The sequence below is a fragment of the Lutra lutra genome, chromosome 17, assembly GCF_902655055.1.
Source record: "Lutra lutra chromosome 17, mLutLut1.2, whole genome shotgun sequence".
NCBI lineage: Eukaryota > Metazoa > Chordata > Mammalia > Carnivora > Mustelidae > Lutra > Lutra lutra.
The window spans coordinates 26,881,535-26,899,825 of record NC_062294.1 but is presented as its reverse complement, the minus strand read 5'-3'; the positions used below and the strand labels follow the sequence as shown (position 1 = coordinate 26,899,825).

The 18,291-nt window shown below is 48.3% G+C and overlaps 2 protein-coding genes and 1 long non-coding RNA gene across 3 annotated transcripts in view; 2 read left to right on the top strand and 1 right to left on the bottom strand.

Annotated features, from left to right (window-relative positions):
- Window positions 1-274, bottom strand: part of CIAPIN1 (cytokine induced apoptosis inhibitor 1) — a 10,320-nt gene extending 10,046 nt beyond the window's left edge. The window contains exon 1 of the mRNA XM_047709940.1: window positions 118-274. Coding sequence (XP_047565896.1) covers window positions 118-274 — 157 coding nt within the window. The remainder of the gene's footprint in view (window positions 1-117) is intronic.
- COQ9 (coenzyme Q9) lies at window positions 128-18,291 on the top strand. The gene is made up of 10 exons (XM_047709938.1): window positions 128-307; window positions 5,338-5,585; window positions 8,179-8,347; window positions 9,909-10,044; window positions 13,908-14,050; window positions 14,322-14,406; window positions 15,887-15,991; window positions 17,351-17,506; window positions 17,818-17,871; window positions 18,192-18,291. The coding sequence occupies exons 1-10, from the start codon at window positions 273-275 to the stop codon at window positions 18,225-18,227; spliced, it is 1,167 nt and encodes a 388-aa protein (XP_047565894.1). The 5' UTR covers window positions 128-272; the 3' UTR covers window positions 18,228-18,291.
- On the top strand, window positions 10,625-12,747 carry LOC125088667 (uncharacterized). Its single transcript, XR_007123749.1, has 2 exons — window positions 10,625-11,886; window positions 12,093-12,747. It is a non-coding gene; the product is annotated as an uncharacterized LOC125088667 (long non-coding RNA).

The following is an 18,291-nucleotide window of genomic DNA, read 5'->3' as shown; positions in this document are numbered from 1 at the left end:
CCACCCACTGCCATCGTGGGCCACCCAGAACAAAAACTCAGATTATCAAGGAACCACATTCCTTGCACCCCTATCAACCCCCGCAGCCCTGTAAAGACAACATGGGTAGGGACTTACATTGCAATAGCTGGTTGATGTTTTCCACAGACACTTGGCCCTCATCGCCGGTTAACGTTTGACACTTATCGACCAGATTCTTCAGGGCCTCCACAGCGGACGACTTATCCCAGACCACAGCCACAGACTGGCCAGCTGAGATCCCATACTCTGCCATGCTGGCTGTGCTGATGGACCTAAAACCTACGGGATGAAGGAAAGTCAGGACTGAGCAGAGTGAAAAGCATAATTCAACCCATGATGTACCATTATGAACCAGCAGATACCATTAGAATCATCACCTAATTCCGACCTCCCACTGCGCATTCTGTCCACATTAGAAGCTCTTTGTGTAGACACCAGAGAGACTGAAATAATGAACCCATTATTATCTCAAGGATTCATAACCCCAACGTTCCCAAATGACGCAGGCTGCTTCCTTGATGAGAGTCCTGACTTGGCAGTCAAGGAAGGAGGTTGAAGGCAGAAAGATTATTTCTGCTTTGATTTGGGACAACTCAGCTTGAACAGAATATAAAATACACGGGACATTAATTAGGCAAAAGTATGACTCAGCAAAGAAAGCAAATAAATTGGCAGACATAATGCCATTCTGAGCTTAATTTTTTTTTTTCGAAAAAGAGACAACATATTTAAATTTGGCAAATCGAATAATGGTTTCACTTTCAGCAAAATAGGAAAATTCAATCCCATTGAATCTGCAAGGATCATAGTACCTACCACATGTGTCACATGTACTATTACCCAGGCTGTTCAAAGCACCTTGGATACATTATTCCAACTGAACCTCAGCACAACCTGAAACTAGGTATTATTCCCATTTTATGGACAGAACACTGAAGCCATTGCCTTTGCCAGGTCATACACTAGTAAATGTGGGATAAAGCAAGACCTGGAATTTGAATCCAAATCCATGGGACTGTAAAGTCCATGGCTTTAACTGATGGAGAGCCCCGCCCACCGCCACCACCATGGGTCAACTTTCTCTTCCACCTGATACAAAGAGGAGTATAGAATGCGCTCAGGATGCAATTAGGTCAGGCGACAGCATTCTACTTAGCTCCTCCTTTCTTTCTTCAACATTAATGCCATCAAGTTCTCGACTTAAAATAGCTCTAATAAATGGCATAAAGGCAGAAGCCAGGTAGACAGGTCAAGCATGGATCAGTGTTGGGCTGAACACTACTGGCTTCTGCAGAAGTCATTAACTCGGTCCCAAGGATGCCACCACACTCTGGGACTGAATTTAAGCCATGTCCGTTACCCTCTCTCTTCAAATAACTGGCTCCTCTGTCTATAAAACATGGTCAAGTTAGCCAGTCATCCTTAAATACTATAGGACTTTGATTTTGTCCTTCGTTTCCTAAAGAAGTTTCCTTTCTACAGAGAAACCAAAACTTATTCTTCTGGAGTCAGGCCTCCACGATCCGGCTCCCTCTGGATCTCCCACCTCTCCAAAGGGAATCCCTCCTTGTTCTATGAAAAACCTCCTCATTTTTGCTTCAATCATGCCTTTTTATCTATTTGCTTCCATGTGGAATGCCTACTCTTTTTTATCCTGACCTGACTGCAAGCCCCAGTGAAAGGAAGCCAAGTGTTATCAGATAAGCGGAATTCCTTAGTCACTGAATTGTTCTTAAAGCCTTAAAAAGTGCATAATCATGATCTAAAACCTTTGAGGAAGGACACTCTCACCAATCTTTCAGGTAGGCAACTTGGGATCAATGTCCCATTTACGAACCAAGAGGAATATGGATTGCTAGGCATTAAGTTATAAGATATAAAGGACCTTGGGGCACCTGAGTGGCTCAGTGGGTTAAGCCTCTGCCTTTGGCTCAGGTCATGATCCCAGGGTCCTGGGATCGAGCCCTACATCGGGCTCTCTGCTCAGCGGGAAGCCTGCTTCTCCCTCTCTCTCTCTCTGCCTGCCTCTCTGCCTACTTGTGATCTCTCTCTCCATCAAATAAATTAAAAAAAAAAAAAAGAAAGAAAGAAAGGACCTGTTTCTAGAATGATATTGACACAGGTTCGCCCAGGACAATAGAAAGGGATAGGCTCCTGGCCTACCACCACCAACTACAACCTTGCACTGTACTCACAGGTACTCATAGAAAAACCGTCATGAAAGAAAGGACCAAAAGGTTAGCTGTTAGCCAGAGAAAAACAAAATGCCAGGTGTCTAGACCTTTCCAGCAACCTTAATGGAGGCTGTTTTACTGAGCACGGGTTTTGAATACAGATGAACTGGGCTTCTAGCTACCACTGGATTGTCAACCATGGGTCCACTATTCTCTTCTTTTCTTATCAAGGAATGGATATTCTAAGGGAACTCTTAGTTCTTGGTGGCCAGCTTATTTGCCTCTGCTTCAAAGAATCCCTATAAAACCTATTCTCTCTCCTCAGCCATGCCTGCTGAGGACTCCCTAGGCAGAGATGTGAAGCTTCCTTTTCATTGTTAGAATTTACACAGTATAAGAGCTGTATTTTATGACGTCGTAGACACTGGTCCCATGGGACTGTGCCAGTACATTAGAAGAATGCAAAGTGGCTCGCATTCCATATCCCCCCACCCCAAACTAATCTTCTGTGGCAAGAGGGAGCTCATAAAATGCACTTATTAAACATTAACCCTCAAAACACAGACACAGCCACCCCTCTTGGTCAGCATTTTCCAAATAAAATTGGAGACAATGTTCTTCTAAGTATCCAAAAGCCAAAGGACGACACTGTCCGTCATCAGAGTTTGGTGGTGTTGGCAATAAAACTAGAAGGAAAAAAATGTCTGGCGTCTGAGTCAACATACTTATAAGAGTGACTCATAGCCTAGTTTCATATCTAGAAAGAAGTGGAGTTGAAGACGTCATTGTCTTGTCACAGGCCTCGTTTGTTAACAACCTTTCCGGTGCTCACTGCCCTACACACATACCCATGGGAAAGCAGAGGTCTGCAAGTATCCTCTGGAGATGCACTTGTTTATTTCCAAGGCACCCAATAAACCTCGAATCTTGAGGCATTTGGCTCCTCTCAAGGATGAAGAGGGCCAAAAGGAAAAAAAAATAAGTAAGACTGAAGTTAACATATCAGTTCAAACCAAGGATCAAATCTTCTTGAGTCAGGTGCCTAAAGAAATTCTGAGACTACTGAGCGCTATCAGAAAGGAGAATTTTAAGTATAATGAACTGGCTGAAGCGTGCGTGCGCGCGCACACACACACACACACGGGAAAAAGTGATCATCAGCAAGGAAACAAGAAACTTGAAGGAAAAGAAATGGAAGGGCGCCTGGGTGGATCAGTCATTAAGCGTCTGCCTTCAGCTCAGGTCATGATCCCAGGGTCCTGGGATTGAGCCCCGCATCAGGCTCCCTGCTCAGCAGGAGCCTGTTTCCCCCTCTCCCATTCCCCCTACTTGTGTTCTTTCTCTCACTGTGTCTTTATCAGATAAATATTAAAACAAAACAAACAAACAAAAAACTTGTTTAAAAAAAAAAAAGAAAGAAATGGAAGACTGTCTTCAGACAATTAGGTGTGCCTGTCAAGGACTGAGGGTTTTAGGAAGGACACCCCAGAGCTAGAACTCCACAGGAAAGGCTCAACTGAAGATGGGTGGACAGAACTCACAAAACAAAACCTCATGGACAGCTCAGTAGTGTTTTAATGAAATCCAGAGATGTGGATCTGGAATTTTCACATTTGGGGAGTAGTTTTGGTTTAGGAGGGCTTCCCCTGCAACTGAGGTAGGAGAGGGCAAGATGTTTTGGAAAGACTAGAGTTGATAAGGGTTTGCAAAACAGACACAAAGACAAGGGTCCAACTGCAAACTCAAAATTTATGGAGTGACATGCTTAGCTTCTGTCATCAGTTATCCCTAATCCCCAAACCAGTTAGTTCTCCGTATTAATAGGAAGCCTTCCCTGATGACAGATCACAGTGAGGCACTCTGCATTTATACTTTCAGTTTAGTGCCCAGTCCATGACCTCCCTGAGTCACTGAGATTAGCATTCAATGTCAGAATGAACACCACCAGCCTTTCTCAAACTTCAGATCCTACAAATCACCTACAAATCCTAGATGGTTCTTTTGATCTGGCAAGTTTGTGATATTTTCAGTTAAACTGTTAAAAAGAGGAAAACGGGCCCAAAATGGGAGTCAGTGGTGCTAAGCCCACATCATCACCACTCAGAACCTAAGACCTAACTAACCTAACTGCAGTTTCGACTTTCTCCAGGAATGTATTCTTAAGTGGTCAGACTGAAATTTTCTGGTCAGCATTAGTAAGGTAATCTGGCTAACAAACCCCCATCTGTCCCCCAAAGGAAAGTGACCTTGCTTGATATAACTCTTTTCTCCCCTTTATGACTTCCCTGTCTCACCTCCTCTCTGCCTTTAAAAAAAAGCCTTCTCCGGGTGCCTGGGTGGCTCAGTGAGTTAAGCCTCTGCCTCCAGCTTCAGGTCATGATCTCAGGGTCCTGGGATCCAGTCCCTCGTTGGGCTCTCTGCTCAACAGGGAGCCTGCTCCTCCCCACCCTCGCCCCCACCTCTGCCTGCCTCTGCGCTTGTGATCTCTCTGTCAAATAAATAAATAATCTTAAAAAAAAAAAAACCGACAAAAACACAAAGCCCTTCTTTCCCTGTAGCTCTTTGGAGCTCCTCTCTACTTAGATGGGATGCTGCCGGATTCATGAATACTTGAATAAAGCCAGCTAGATCTTTACAAGTTACCCGGTTAAAAGTTTGTTATTTAACAACACCAACTCCACACTATGGAGGGTCTGGTAAGTCACTGCCTCAAAATTACAACCTGGGAGTTCAGATACTCCCAAAGACGGAGACTTCAGCTCCCTCAGTGTTTGAGACGAGGGACTGAGGCCCAAGGTCACAACGGCAGGCTATTAGCAGGAGCGGATCTCAGACCCCGGTCATCAAGGCTCTACCCCATCAGCGAGCTGTCTCCGGGGTTTCAGATCGATGCCGGCAGCGCGGGAGACGAGGCGGTCCCGGAAGGGGAAGAAGCCACAGCGCCAGGAGCACGGGACACGCCGGGCCGGCCGGTGCCCTACGCCGGCTTCCCCGAGCAAAAGCCCGTCGTGCTCCCCAGGGAAGTGGTCATGGTTCGGTGCTCACTGAGAGACGGGGCTGGGAATAGGAAACAAGAGGTTCTAGGGATAAGGGTGGGACGGTTGGGGAGATCGAGCTCCTGGGCCGCATGCACAACGCTCACCTGCCTCCCGGGACTCGCTCGCTCCCGGCTTCTCCGGCGCCACCGGCTTCGCACCTCGCGCCTCTCGCGAGAAGAGGAGGCTGCGGGAGCGCGGGCAGGGCGGAAGTGGCCTCACCGAGCTCCTGGGGCTGCCAGCCGCGTAACAGTCGGCAGCGTGCCCGCTTCCAAGATGGCGGCGGCGGCGGCCGCGATGTCAGGCGCTCTCGGCCGGACGGGCTGGAGGCTCCTGCAGCTACGGTGCCTGCCGGGTGAGGGGACGGCCGAGCCGGGGAGCGTGGTGGGGGAGGGAGGGGGCACGAAGCAGACTGGGCTGGGTGCGGGTTGGAAGAGTTCGTCGTGGCGACCGGCGACCAAGGTGACGTGAAGGGCATCGGCGCGGATTCGCCGGCGTCCTGGTCTCGAAGGGGTCGCCTGGATGATTTCTGCCCCGATTCTCGAGCTGTGAGGGGCAAAGAGTAGCGGAGCAGGGCCTGTCACTCCCATTTAGCGAAGTTAACGGAGCCCCAGAGAGGGCTGTGGGTGCCCAAGGTCACACAGCTGGGCAGTTGCAGACTGGTAGACGCGGACCCAGTCTCAATAACTCTGTTGCCAAGTCCCCGGCCAGGGCCACTCTGGGGAAACAGCGGCAAAGAACTCCTAGTCCATTGTTTCCTAAGTCAGTTACTTCTCACCACTTCAGTAATTCTATGATTATTCCCACAACAGAACCTGTATCTTCGTTTGTACATCCGAGTTCTTAAAACTACAGATGTCTACTTTAGAAGAGGTTACTTTATGTTATTACTGTAAATGGAAAACCAGTGTCACTATCCATAAATAGAATGAACACATTGACGCATTAGCATAAATACACAACTAATGAAATAATTATAATTTCCTGCATTTCATCAGAAATCTTCTTGCGAACCTCAGTGGTTCCACAGTTGTGCTTGGGGACTTCTCCCCTCCTTTTCAAAGTTTCATCAGTATTTGTTCCATTTTTTTGTACAAATAGTAAAATATTGATATTTTTACACATAACTGTTCTTCATTTCTTTTAAGATCATTGTTCCTTGAGTTAGTCCAGATTTTTTTTTTACAAAAATGAGTATTAATATTATTGTTTTTATACAGAACTCCAAACTACGTATGTTTAGTTAAAGTAATGCCTGTGACCCAGTAAAGCCACTCCTAGGTATTTACCCAAGAGAAATGAAAGCATATATCCACCAAAAGGTTTGCAGAAGTATGTTTATAGCAACTTTGTTCATGAAAGACAAGGGTGAAGCAAACCAGGTGTTCATCGGCAGAATAGTGTTTCTTATTGGAATACTGCTCAGCAATAAAAAAAATAATTTCCACAGAACTACTAATCCATCTAAAAAAGACTGCAAAAAATATACTCTATTACACAAAAAATATACTGTATGATTCTACTTAGATGAAATTGTAGGACTGGCTAAAGTAAACTACGGTGAAAATTTCAGAACAGTGTAAGTGGGGAGTGACTGGGAAAGAGCATGAGGGAACTTTCTGGGGTGATAATATTCTCTAGATAGGGGTTCAGGTTATGCAAGTACCTATACCTTTGTCAAAACTTAGAATTGGCACAATTAAGATTTGTGTGTTTCATTTTATATAACTGTCACCTCAATAAAAGAACAGTAAATAAATATTGAACCTCTGGTTAATGGTATGCATGTCAGAATGTGTAGAGTGAGGAATACTGAGGACTGCAACAAAATGCATCAAAAATAAGCTGGATTTAAAAAAACTAAGCTGGAATGATGAATGAAGAGTGTGATAGATCTGTAGAACCTAGATGGTAGATATACAGGTGTTCACGCCATAGTTCTTTTCAACTTGTTGTATGGGTTTTTTTTTATAATAGGGGCACCTGGGTGGGTCAGTCAGTTAGGCATCTGACTTGATCCCAGCTCAGGTCCTTTTTTTTTTTTTTTTTTTTTAGATTTTATTTATTTATTTGGTGGGAGGGGAGAATGAGAGGGAGAAGCACACTCCCCACTGAGCAGAGAGCCCAATGCGGCACTCGATCCCAGGACTCTGGGATCATGACCTGAGCCGAAGGCAGACGCTTAACCAACTGAGCCACCCAGGTGCCCTCAGCCCAGGTCTTGATCTCAGGGTAGTGAGTTCAAGTCCTGCATGACCCGTCTGATGACACCATATAAACACTATGGGAGCCAATACTCAGACCTTCTAATTTCTAGTCCAGTGCTCTTGCTGTGATGTAAATATGTGACATTTTTAGGTCACTTTCACTTTTTGATTGGGTTTCACAACACTCCCGTTGAGCGAACAGATTTTTACTCTTATTTTGCATATTTAAAAATCATGGTCATTGGGGCGAAGTGATTTGTCCATTAAGATAGTTAACAAATGGGGGTGCCTGGGTAGCTTAGTGGGTTAAGGCCTCTGCCTTTGGCTCAGCTCATGATCCCAGGGTCCTGGGATCGGGCCCCGCATTGGGCTCTCTGCTTAGCAGGGAGCCTGCTTCCTCCTCTCTCTCTCTGCCTGCCCCTCTCTGCCTACTTGTGATCTCCGTCTGTCAGATTAATAGATAAAAAAATCTTAAAAAAAAAAAAAAAGATAGTTAACAAATGATAGCAGCAGGCCCAAAAGCCAGGTCTTCAGTTACCTGGCTCATGCTTTTGCCCCCACATCATATCACAAGGTTGCCAACTTACCCAAAATTTTTGCCTGGAACTCAGCAGTTGGATAAGTGGCTCTGGAGTAGACTCAGCCCTGCTTTTCCTCTCCCCCATCCCTCTCACCATTCTGAGTTTCAAAGAGTCTTCTCTGCTAAGTGTCCCTGACTGACCAGCCCAGTTTTTATTTCAGTGTCCCGTTGCCAATCAGCTGTGGTGTCACGTGCCTTCCATGCTTCAGCCATGCAGCTAAAGACTACAGATGAGCAGAAACAACCACCTCCCCCATCTTTTTCTCAGCAACATTCTGAGACACACGAAGCAGAAGAACCCAATCCAGAATCTTCTCGTTCACCTCCCAGGTATGCACCAGAACCCCCATTCATCCATTTCTGGCCATTTTGTGTGCTCGGGTATGTCTGTCCTATCTCTCCTTCCGCTCTTCTTTTTATCCCCCTTTTCACCTTCTATCATTTTTGAGGTTTGCTGTGAAAGGAATCTGTGGGTTTTTTGGGAAAAATTGTGCCTGTTCATTCTAAAATATCTAAACAATACAAAGAAGTTCAGAAAAATGAAGCAAAAATGACCAGATATCACAAACCCAGAAATAACTAATGTTTTTGTGAATATCCTTTTAGATGTTTTTCTAAGTATATTCCATACATAAATCTATATATAGTAAGTAAGTAATTACACTATATGTGCTGTTCCAGAAGCTGCTTTTTCACTCAACAGTACATTTTTAATGTTTTCTCAGTCTGTATGACTGTAATAGTTGCATAATATTCCAGTGGTATGGCAGTATTAAAATTTACTTAACCTGGGGTGCCTGGGTGGCTCAGTGGGTTAAAGCCTCTATCTTCAGCTCAGGTCATGATCCAGGGGTCCTGGGATCGAGCCCTACATTGGGCTCTCTGCTCAGCGGGGAGCCTGCTTCCCCCTCTCTCTCTGCCTGCCTCTGCCTGCTTGTGATCTCTGTCTGTCAAATAAATAAATAAAATCTCTTTAAAAATTAAAAAATAAAATAAAATTTCGTAACCTATCTTTTATTGATGAATATTTAGATTTCCTTCACTGGTATAAAAAAATAATGTGATTATCTCTCAGCAGTGAGAGCATTGACTCAAAGGACTTGCACATTTAGGATTTTGTTACATACTTGGGGCCAAGTCGCCATCCAGGAAGGTGATAATAGTTTACATTTCCATTGCCTGTTTTTTCTTCTTAATCCTGCCACTGAGAAGTTCCTCTAGCTCTGAAATTAGGGTGTTCCTGTCATTTTTCTGGTCTCCTAATTAAAATACCTTTTTTTTTTTTTTTTTTTTTTTTTTTAAGATTTTTATTTATTTGACAGACAGAGATCACAAGTAGGCAGAGAGGCAGGCAGAGAGAGAGGAGGAAGCAGGCTCCATGCTGAGCAGAGAGCCCGATGCGGGGCTCGATCCCAGGACCCTGAGATCATGACCCGAGCCGAAGGCAGCGGCTTAACCCACTGAGCCACCCAGGCGCCCCATTAAAATACCTTTTATTTCAATTCAGCAAATATGTTTTTTAAGATCTACTTTGTGCTAGGCCCTGGAGTTATCATTTGATACCAATACAGATAAAGAAACAGTGTGCTGAGGGCTATGAACAGAGAAATCCAGAGTGCTAAGGGCATTTGCCTTCCTGTGACCTGGCCTCCTTGCTCCCTGGATCCCCTCTCTCAGTGATTATATGAGAAGAGAAAGACAATATCACTTTTGTCCCATTGGCGTGGAAATAGCAATACTGGCACAGAAGTAAATGTCTTCCCGACACGTGCTCAGAGGAGGCACTGAGCCTCCGGCTTCTGGTCAGGCACATTTTGCCTGTCACGCAGGAGGCGGGGAGATGAGGTGTGCTGGGCTCTGTCGCCACATCTCTGTTGCGTGTGGGTCTCAGGTACACAGATCAGGGCGGTGAGGAGGAGGAGGACCATGAGAGCGAGGAGCAACTGCAGCACCGCATCCTGACGGCAGCCCTGGACTTTGTGCCTGCGCACGGGTGGACAGCAGAGGCCATCGCAGAAGGAGCCCAGGTATGTAGGGGACAGGGTGGGGTGGCCTGGCTGGGATCAGCCTGAGCAGACGGCCTCATGTTTACTTCCGGCCCAGCTTTGAGCCCCTCGCTGTTCCAGGATTTTGCGAGGGGAGGCTTTTTTCCCCAGTAGGGTGAAATGGTTTTATTTTTTAGTACAGAAAGATCATACTGTAGAGTTGGTTCTTGTGAACTAAGTTCTAAAGGCAGCGCACTAGGGAAGCGTTGCCAGTGATCACAACTACCACATTTCTTTGAGTCTAAGACGCCAGTGGTTGTAAGAAGCACCATTATAGTATGCATCGCTGAAAAAGGGAAAATGCTACTTGGGACTTGTCAGGTGTATAATTCACACTGATTGTTTAAACTGAAAAAAATGGGGCAGTGGGGTGTCTCAGTTGGTTAAACAGCCAGCTCTTCATTTCAGCTCAGGTCATGGTCTTGGGGTTGTGAGATTGAGCCTGAGTCAGGCTCCCCACTGAGCCAGGAGTCTGCTTGAGATTCCCTCCTTCCCCCTTTGCGCCTCCCCCTGCCCCCCTTAAATGAATAAATCTTTAAAGAAAATAAAAAACAGGGGGGCACCTGGCTGGCTCATTTGGTAGAGGCTGTGCGGCTCTTGGTCTTGGGGTTGTGAGTTTGAGCCCCATGTTGGGTGTTGAGGTTACTTCAAAATAAAAATAAAAACCCTGAAAGAAATGATAAAATAGGTACATCTTAGAACTGATGAAATCGGTTGTTTGAAAACTCTCCAGAAGGCACCGTTTAGGAGACCAACTCGCCTGACTTTTCTCAGTACATGCCTCCTGCGCAGGAACAGGTAGCTGCTCTAGGTTAAGCCGCAGGCGCGCGCTGAGGCCGCGGTATGCAGAATTGTCCGGCGGGGCCACATACTGCCCTGCAAGAGCTCTGTGAGAGCAGTGAGCAGAGGCACTCCAGATTCACTTCTCCTGTCTCAAGCTTGCAGGGAAATGGGATGGAAGGGTGAGCATGCTTGAACACTGGCCAGAAGAACCCAGAAACAAGGGTGAGGTAAAAGTACGAGAGAAAGTGGCAAAAGAAAAGTACAAAGTCCGTTGAAGGCAGGAACTAGGAGATCCAGAAAATGAGTGGGAAGACAGTCTTAGGTGTATTGGGGTGAGGTTGGAGAAGACAGCTGCAGGTTTAGTTCCTGGAATATTGAGGGAGTTCCCCGGAGACAGCTTCTGTTCTCTGGGAAGCAGGTGTGGTTGTCTCATGAACCTGAAGTTAGGAAAGGGTAGGAGGAGACAGAGATTTGAGGGTGGCGGAGAACGTTTGAAAGAATCGTTAGAGGAAGTGGTGGAACAGCGGAGGAGAGAAACGTACCAGGATTGTTCGGAAAGACACCGAATTATGCTGCAGGTGACTGGTCTTTTTTTACTCTATCTCCTCGTTCCTAGTGGCTGCATAATACCCTTGGTGTTTACTTGATCTCATCTGACAAACATTTGAGTTGTTTCCGATTTTTTAGTATTCTAAACCTATTTGTGCGACACATTTAAGTGTGTTTGGAGAAGTGGAGTTGCAGTTTCGGGGAGCGTATCCCTCAGGGGACAGAGACTGTCAGTTAAGTTATTCACATAGAGAGAATTTTTTTTTTCCTTAAAGTTTTTTTTTTTTCTTTCTTAATTATTTGACAGAGACACAGCGAGAGAGGGAACACGAGCAGGGGGAGTGGGAGAGGGAGAAGCAGGCTTCCCGCTGAGCAGGGAGCCCGATGTGGGGCTCGATCCCAGGACCCCAGGATCATGACTTGAGCCGAAGGCAGATGCTTAATGAGTGAGCCACCCAGGCGCCCCCAGATAGAGAGAATTTAATACAAAGAGTGATGAGGGCACCTGGGTGGCTCAGTGGGTTAAGCCCCTGCCTTCAGCTCAGGTCATGATCCCAGGTCCTGGGTTCGAGCCCCGCATCGGGCTTTCTGCTCAGCAGGGAGCCTGCTTCCTCCTCTCTCTCTGCCTGCCTCTCTGCCTACTTGTGATTTCTCTCTGTCAAATAAATAAATAAAAATCTTAAAAAAAAAATACAAAGAGTGATGAGCTAGGTGGAAGGTTGGTAACTGGGCCACTGGCAGTGTAAGCACCTTCTAGGGTGTTATGCAGGCTGCCGCTGCAGGAAGTGGCTCCCATCTCCAGGGCTAAGGGGACAGGGGGAGAAAGTGGAATTGTTAAAAGGAGAAGCTTGAAGGAGAGCCCCTGTGGAGGCAGAACTCAGGCCTCCTGGGCTGCGGCTAGTGCTGCCCTCTGGGAACTGGGACAGAGGGTCCCCCGGGACAGGGGAGGGTGGTGGCTGGCTGGAACCAGTCCTACGGAGCCGCCAGAGGGCGCTGCTGCCGAGTTGAAGAAGTGCGGCTGGGGAGATGCCCACGGGAGCCCCTAGCGGACCTGCCAGGTCCCTCTTTCCCCACTCTTCTTCCTGCCTCGCAGTCCCATCCCCATCCTTCTGCAGATCCTGCCTAGCACGGGGCGGGGAGGTGGCTGGTGGGGCTGCAGCCCCTGCCTCACGAAGCTGAGGGCAGCCTTGGGGCTGAGACGTGAACTCACTGTGTTAGTCCAGAGTGCATGTGGATATGGGTGTGCGAGTATGTATAAATATTGGCTTATTTAAGGAATCTCTGCACCCGGCGTGGGGCTTGAATCCACAGCCCAAGATCAGGAGTTGCATGCTCTACCCTCTGAGCTGGCCAGGTGCCCAAGTGTGCATATTTTTGAGCCTCTTGTTACCCATGTAGTAGAAGCAGTATAGCCTGGTGGTGGTGAGTTCTGAGCCTCAGTTTCCTGGTCTGTAAAATGTGGGTGAGGATAAGGCCCAGCAGCGGGTGTTGCCGTGAGGCCACAGTGAGATGGTGTGTGTCACGTTCTTAGTGGAGCGCCTGACGTGGTAAGCGGACGTCCCCATTAGAAGTGAAGCCGCTGCTGCACGTGTCTTGTGAAGCCGGCCATACTGCGGTCTGGGAAGGCTGGGTCAGCAGGAGCTCTGTCTCCACTCCCAGCACTGGTGACTGGAGTGAATCATCTTTTTTGTTCCTTCTCTGCCCTCTGTCCGTGGTGCTGTCAGGGCTCTGCTTCTGGTAGCGACTCAATGATCGCCATGTATCAGGAAGAGCTGAGGATCTTCGTGGCTTTGTTAACTCCTTAATAACTCGCTAAGAGAAATGTTTTTTGGTTTTTGTTTTTTTTTTAATAACCGAGAGGCCTAATTTCCAGGAGATTTAGGTGAAGTGAACTGGTGAAGAATTGCTGAGTGCTCTTCCCAGCCCCTTTTTTTGTATTAGGTTATGAGTGTCAGGCTCCAGGTTACTAGTGTCAGAGCTCAGTTCTAGCAGGAAAGGGAATGTCTGGGGTCATCCAGTAACAGAAAAGTCTAGAAGTAGTTCTGGCACAGTGTTCTTGGATTGTGCAGCTGGGAATCATCTCTCTGTCCTGTCTCTTTTGCTTTCCTCTTTGTGATCTTCATTCTTAGCAGGGGCTTCCCATGCAGGACTAAAAATGGTTCAGCAGCCCCAGTGGAAAGAGAGCACTCCTTTCCCATCAGCCCTAGCAGAAGCCCAGAGGCAGCCTCTTAGAGCCTGGGTTGGGTCCTGGCAGGTCCCTGAGCTAGTCACTGTGAACTCCAGCTGTCCAAGCCTGGACCTCACGCTTTACTGTACACCAGGGGGCTTGATGGAGCATGGAGGAACTTCTGATCAGCTTCACCCAAACCACAGGGACCAAGAACGAAGAGTAGAGTTAGCCCATTAAGAATCAATCTGCTGTTGCTAGAAAGAGAGGCACTAGTGAGGAACAGGCAGCACAGGTCCACTACATCTGTCTACCACTCTCCTGTTTTCCCTGTCTCCTGTTGTAGTCCCTGGGTCTGTCCAGTGCGGCAGCCAGCATGTTTGGGAATGACGGCAGTGAGCTGATCCTGCATTTTGTGACCCAGTGCAATGCTAAGCTCGCTCGAGTGCTGGAAGAGGAGCAGAAGCTGGTACAGCTGGGCCAGGCAGAGTAAGTCTGCTCAGGGTGGCAGCTAGGGATCGGGGTCGGGGGAGGCTCAGGCCCCACTCTCTGCCCCAGAAGGCCAATCCAGGCAGAGCCAGAAGAGAGGAGCATGGAGCAGCCCTGCTGCTTGGACGGGCCTGGGACACAGCCACCCGTCTGTGATAGGCCAGCATCAGGGGCCAGTGGGCCCCCCACCAACCCAGAGCCGAGTAAGTGGTGTAGCACTGAGCCCATGCCTTTGACCTGGAGACACACTATTTTCTTTTCCCTCTTCCAGGAAGAGGAAGACAGACCAGTTCCTGAGGGACGCAGTGGAAACCAGACTGAGAATGCTGATCCCGTACATTGAGCACTGGCCCCGGGTACAGTGTCCATATCTAGGCCCCAGGGTAACAGTGTATTCATGGGCTTAGTTCTCAGCGCCTAGCCCTCAGAGGACCTTGCACATTCTGCAGAAGTTAGCTCGTTCATCTGCACAGACCCGGGGATACTGGGATTCTCAGTGCACTTGGTAGAGCTAGGGAGTGCAAACTGGGGAGTGCCAGAGGGAGGAACACCTGGGTCTCAATACCTAGAAAGGTGAGTAGCCCGGGGAACTAGGTCACATCCGTGCTGGGTCCTGGTGGCCCAAGCGTGCCACCAGCTCTTCAGTGAGGAGGAATCCGTGACAGAGATTAGAAAACGAGAGGAGTTTCTTGGCCATCGCCATTAACAGGCCTGAGGTGTTCTGGATGTCAGAGGACTGGGATGGCTTCGCCAGCTGTCCACGTGGTGCTTGAGAATTAGAGTATTCATTCCAAGGGCTTTTTATCCCCTTCTCAGAAGCTTCCTTTTTCTGGTTTCCAAGCATGTCACCGTATGGACCATCCTCTTAGTTAAGAAATGGGAGTCCAAGCACATCAGGGATAAGAGGACAGCCAAGATCATCTTGTGTCCCCCACCCAACTGGGGTACCACTGAGCCTGTGGTGTCAGTCAGTCAGTGGACAGGCATGAGAACACCTGTGCCTAATCCCGGGCTCTGTGTGGAGGGAGTACAGTGAGTCAACTCCCGTCCCCTGCCTGTGCCTGCCACACTTGATCTTCAGACCTCTGGCCTTGACTCATTCCACCTTGCAGTTAAAGCAGTGGAAGTCTGGATTGGGCCCCAGCTGCCTTCTGATTCAGCATGTTTTTCTTGTGGGCTCCTTCAATACAAGAAAACTTTCCAGCCAATCCAGGGGCCTCTGACTAGCTCCTCCATAGGCCACAGCCAGTGGATTTTTGAGTTGGTAAAGTGATGAGACCTTGTCCTCAGGAGTTATATCTGCTAAGGAAGCAGCTCTGGGTGGTGCCATTTCTTGTATGAGTTGAAGGATTTTTGGTTTCAGGTATGAGAAACCAACTTGAGTTAAGCAAAACACCAGAGAAGCTGTGGTGGGGCTTTGAGGACAGGAATGCTGCTGGGCCCTGGCAATGGCCTGGCATTTGGACCTAGAAACCACCTGGACCCTTCTCCCATCTCTGCCTCTTCCTCCATGTTATAGAATGGGGTGCCCTCCCTCATCTTTGCTCTCAGGGCTGTTAGACCAGGCTAGACCCTCTGGCTGCTGGCCTTTCCAAGCCCATGTGCTGGGGATGGAGAAGCTGAGCCGGCCAGCTGAGGGTAGGATCTGCCCCTGGCTCCCATCAGCCGTAGCCAGGCTGGTCAACTGCCAGGAGCTCACACCAGCTGGGTAGAGATGATGGGCTTCAGCAGTAGAGTTGGGCAGGCCCTTTTACACACCTCCATGGAGGGGTGAGGCACCCTCCCGCCTGCGCGCTGTCGTTCCTGTGTCCTATTTCTTTGTCCTTCTGTGTTCAGGCCCTCAGCATCCTCATGCTTCCTCACAATATCCCATCCAGCCTCAGCCTGCTCACCAGTATGGTGGATGACATGTGGCACTACGCTGGGGACCAGTCCACTGACGTGAGTGCTTTCTGCCAACCTACTGAGTACCGGGAAAGGTTTGGGTTAAGCATTTCTTCAGGAGGTTTGTGAAAGTTCTTTGATCACAGATCCCTTCGGGGGCCTGCGGTGCTATTCCTGTCTAGGGAAGGAGAGGCTAGAGGTGGAGAAGGTCCCTCCACAAGCCACAGTGGGAGCCAGGTCCTCACCCAAGGGCCAGCACTCTAGCCACAAATAAGCAGTTGTTCCCTCTGACCCCAGAGGTGATTAGGCTGCCATTTTATAAACATTTTCTCCTAAGATTCAGATTCTGCAGTGGGCTTTCTCAGTGTGTGTCTTGCATGAGATTGAGTAAAAAAGGGGGGGGGGGTGTGCCTAGATGGCTCAGTCAGTTAGATGTCCAACTCTTGACTTCACCTTGAGTTTTGATCTCAGTTATGAGATCTCCATGCTAGGCATGGAGCCTACCTTAAAAAAAAAAAAAAAAAAAAGAATGCCATGGAGCCATCCATTACTTTGAAAAGAAACTCCCTCCCCCAGGCCACTTTGGCCTGCTTTGCTAAGAGATCAGTAAACCTTTAAATAGGCACTAGGAAAGAATCTGACTTGCTAATGCTATCATATTTCTGGTAGGAAATTAAAAAATAAAAAGTATACCTTCATAGATGAAATTAATTTGTGATGGTGCCTTGTGGAATCTAGGCTGGGGAGACAAAGAAATACTCCTGCCACAGTTCTAACAAAGAACTTTAATAAGCTTCCCCCGCGTGGGAGTACAACCACCAACAGAGTGGTGAGAAAATGAAATTAGAAACCCGAGAAATTAAAGGAATAAAACACGAAGTAGCTGGGCTAGTACGCAAAGAACAGTTTGCTGGGCCAGTCTGAGTGGCCAAGGGACCGGAACCCTCAGCTCAGCCCAGGTGCTCTGATCTGTCCTCAGTCGTCTCCGCCCTCATATGATTGATAAACACACCGCAGTGTGCTCGTAACTGGCTAACCATAGAGCCTCTCCAGGTGTTTAGGTGGCCTGAGACTTAGTCTTTTCACCAGCAGTTTCAAAATGGACTGGCTATAGCAAAAATCACCTGGGATGCTTATCAGACATCCAACTCCTTGCACTTTCTTCAGACCCCCTGACTCTTAAGCTCTAGGAGGTTGGGCCCAGGTGCTTGCATTTTAATCTCCCGGGTAGTTTTGATACCCAGCCAAGTTTGAGAATAGTAATGTTATCCAGGGAGGACAAATGTATCTTTGGGGGAAAGAAGGGATCAGGAGGGAGCCCACATGAGCCTGTGGCTTTGGGTAGGAGCCACCCCAGACTTCCCCCAGTCCACAGCAATAATGGTGACCCACCTTCCTGGCTGGGTTTCTCTGCAGTTTAACTGGTATACCCGGCGAGCTGTGCTGGCTGGCATCTATAACACGACAGAGCTGGTGATGATGCAGGACTCCTCCCCAGACTTTGAGGACACTTGGCGCTTCTTGGATAACCGGATTAATGACGCAATGAACATGGGCCACACCGCCAAGCAGGTAGTAGGGGCTAGCCTTTGGGAAGCCACCTCTTTAGGGACACCACCCTCCTCAAGCCACAGCTGGTCTCCTGTCCTTTTGCTCCCCTTTGGCCTCAGAGGACAGTCCTGAGGGCCTGCCCAGGGAGTCGGGCTGGCTCTTCCTCATACCAGCCCTTCCCTAAGAGCCACACTTGGACCACTTGTGGTTGTGTCCGTAGGCTCTTCCTCCAGTCCACAGGATCCTCATAAGTCCCCCCTGATTTGTCCTGCCTGTTTGACCTTTGAGCTTGTGTGGGGGACTTAAGAGAACCTGACCCTGACTTCTTCTAGGTAAAGTCCACTGGAGAGGCACTGGTGCAGGGACTCATGGGTGCAGCAGTGACGGTGAGTACTGCCCCACTCACGCCTGCCCTCCTCCTGTTCCACTCCTGCCCTGTGGTCCTTACAACATGTGTCAAGGGTCCGAAAAGCTTTATACTGGAAAGCTACTAATAAAACTAAGAGTGTTCAGCCCTAGTCTCTGATCCCAAATTCCCCACCTCCTTTTTTTGCTGCCATTAAAAATCATGGCTGACTCCCAGGTCCCTGGCATGTCAGATCTCTGGGTCTCAGCCATGCCTGCCACCTTGAAAATCCCAGTCTTTCCCACGGGAGTCCTAGGGACAGGGCAAGGCCTCATCCTTCCCTTTTCTGCCCTGTATCAGCTCAAGAACTTGACAGGTCTGAACCAGCGCCGGTGAGCATCACGGGGTATGAGCTAGAGTGCCCAGGAGAAAAGCTACAGATACATTGAAAGGGCTTTGG

Coding starts and splice junctions, on each gene's coding strand:
- COQ9 (XM_047709938.1), top strand. CDS start 273: ATGCTGGCTGTGCTGATGGACCTAAAACCTACGGG. Junction 308..5,337: donor ATGGACCTAAAACCTACGGG/ATGAAGGAAAGT, acceptor CACAACGCTCAC/CTGCCTCCCGGGACTCGCTC. Junction 17,872..18,191: donor TCATGGGTGCAGCAGTGACG/GTGAGTACTGCC, acceptor GCCCTGTATCAG/CTCAAGAACTTGACAGGTCT.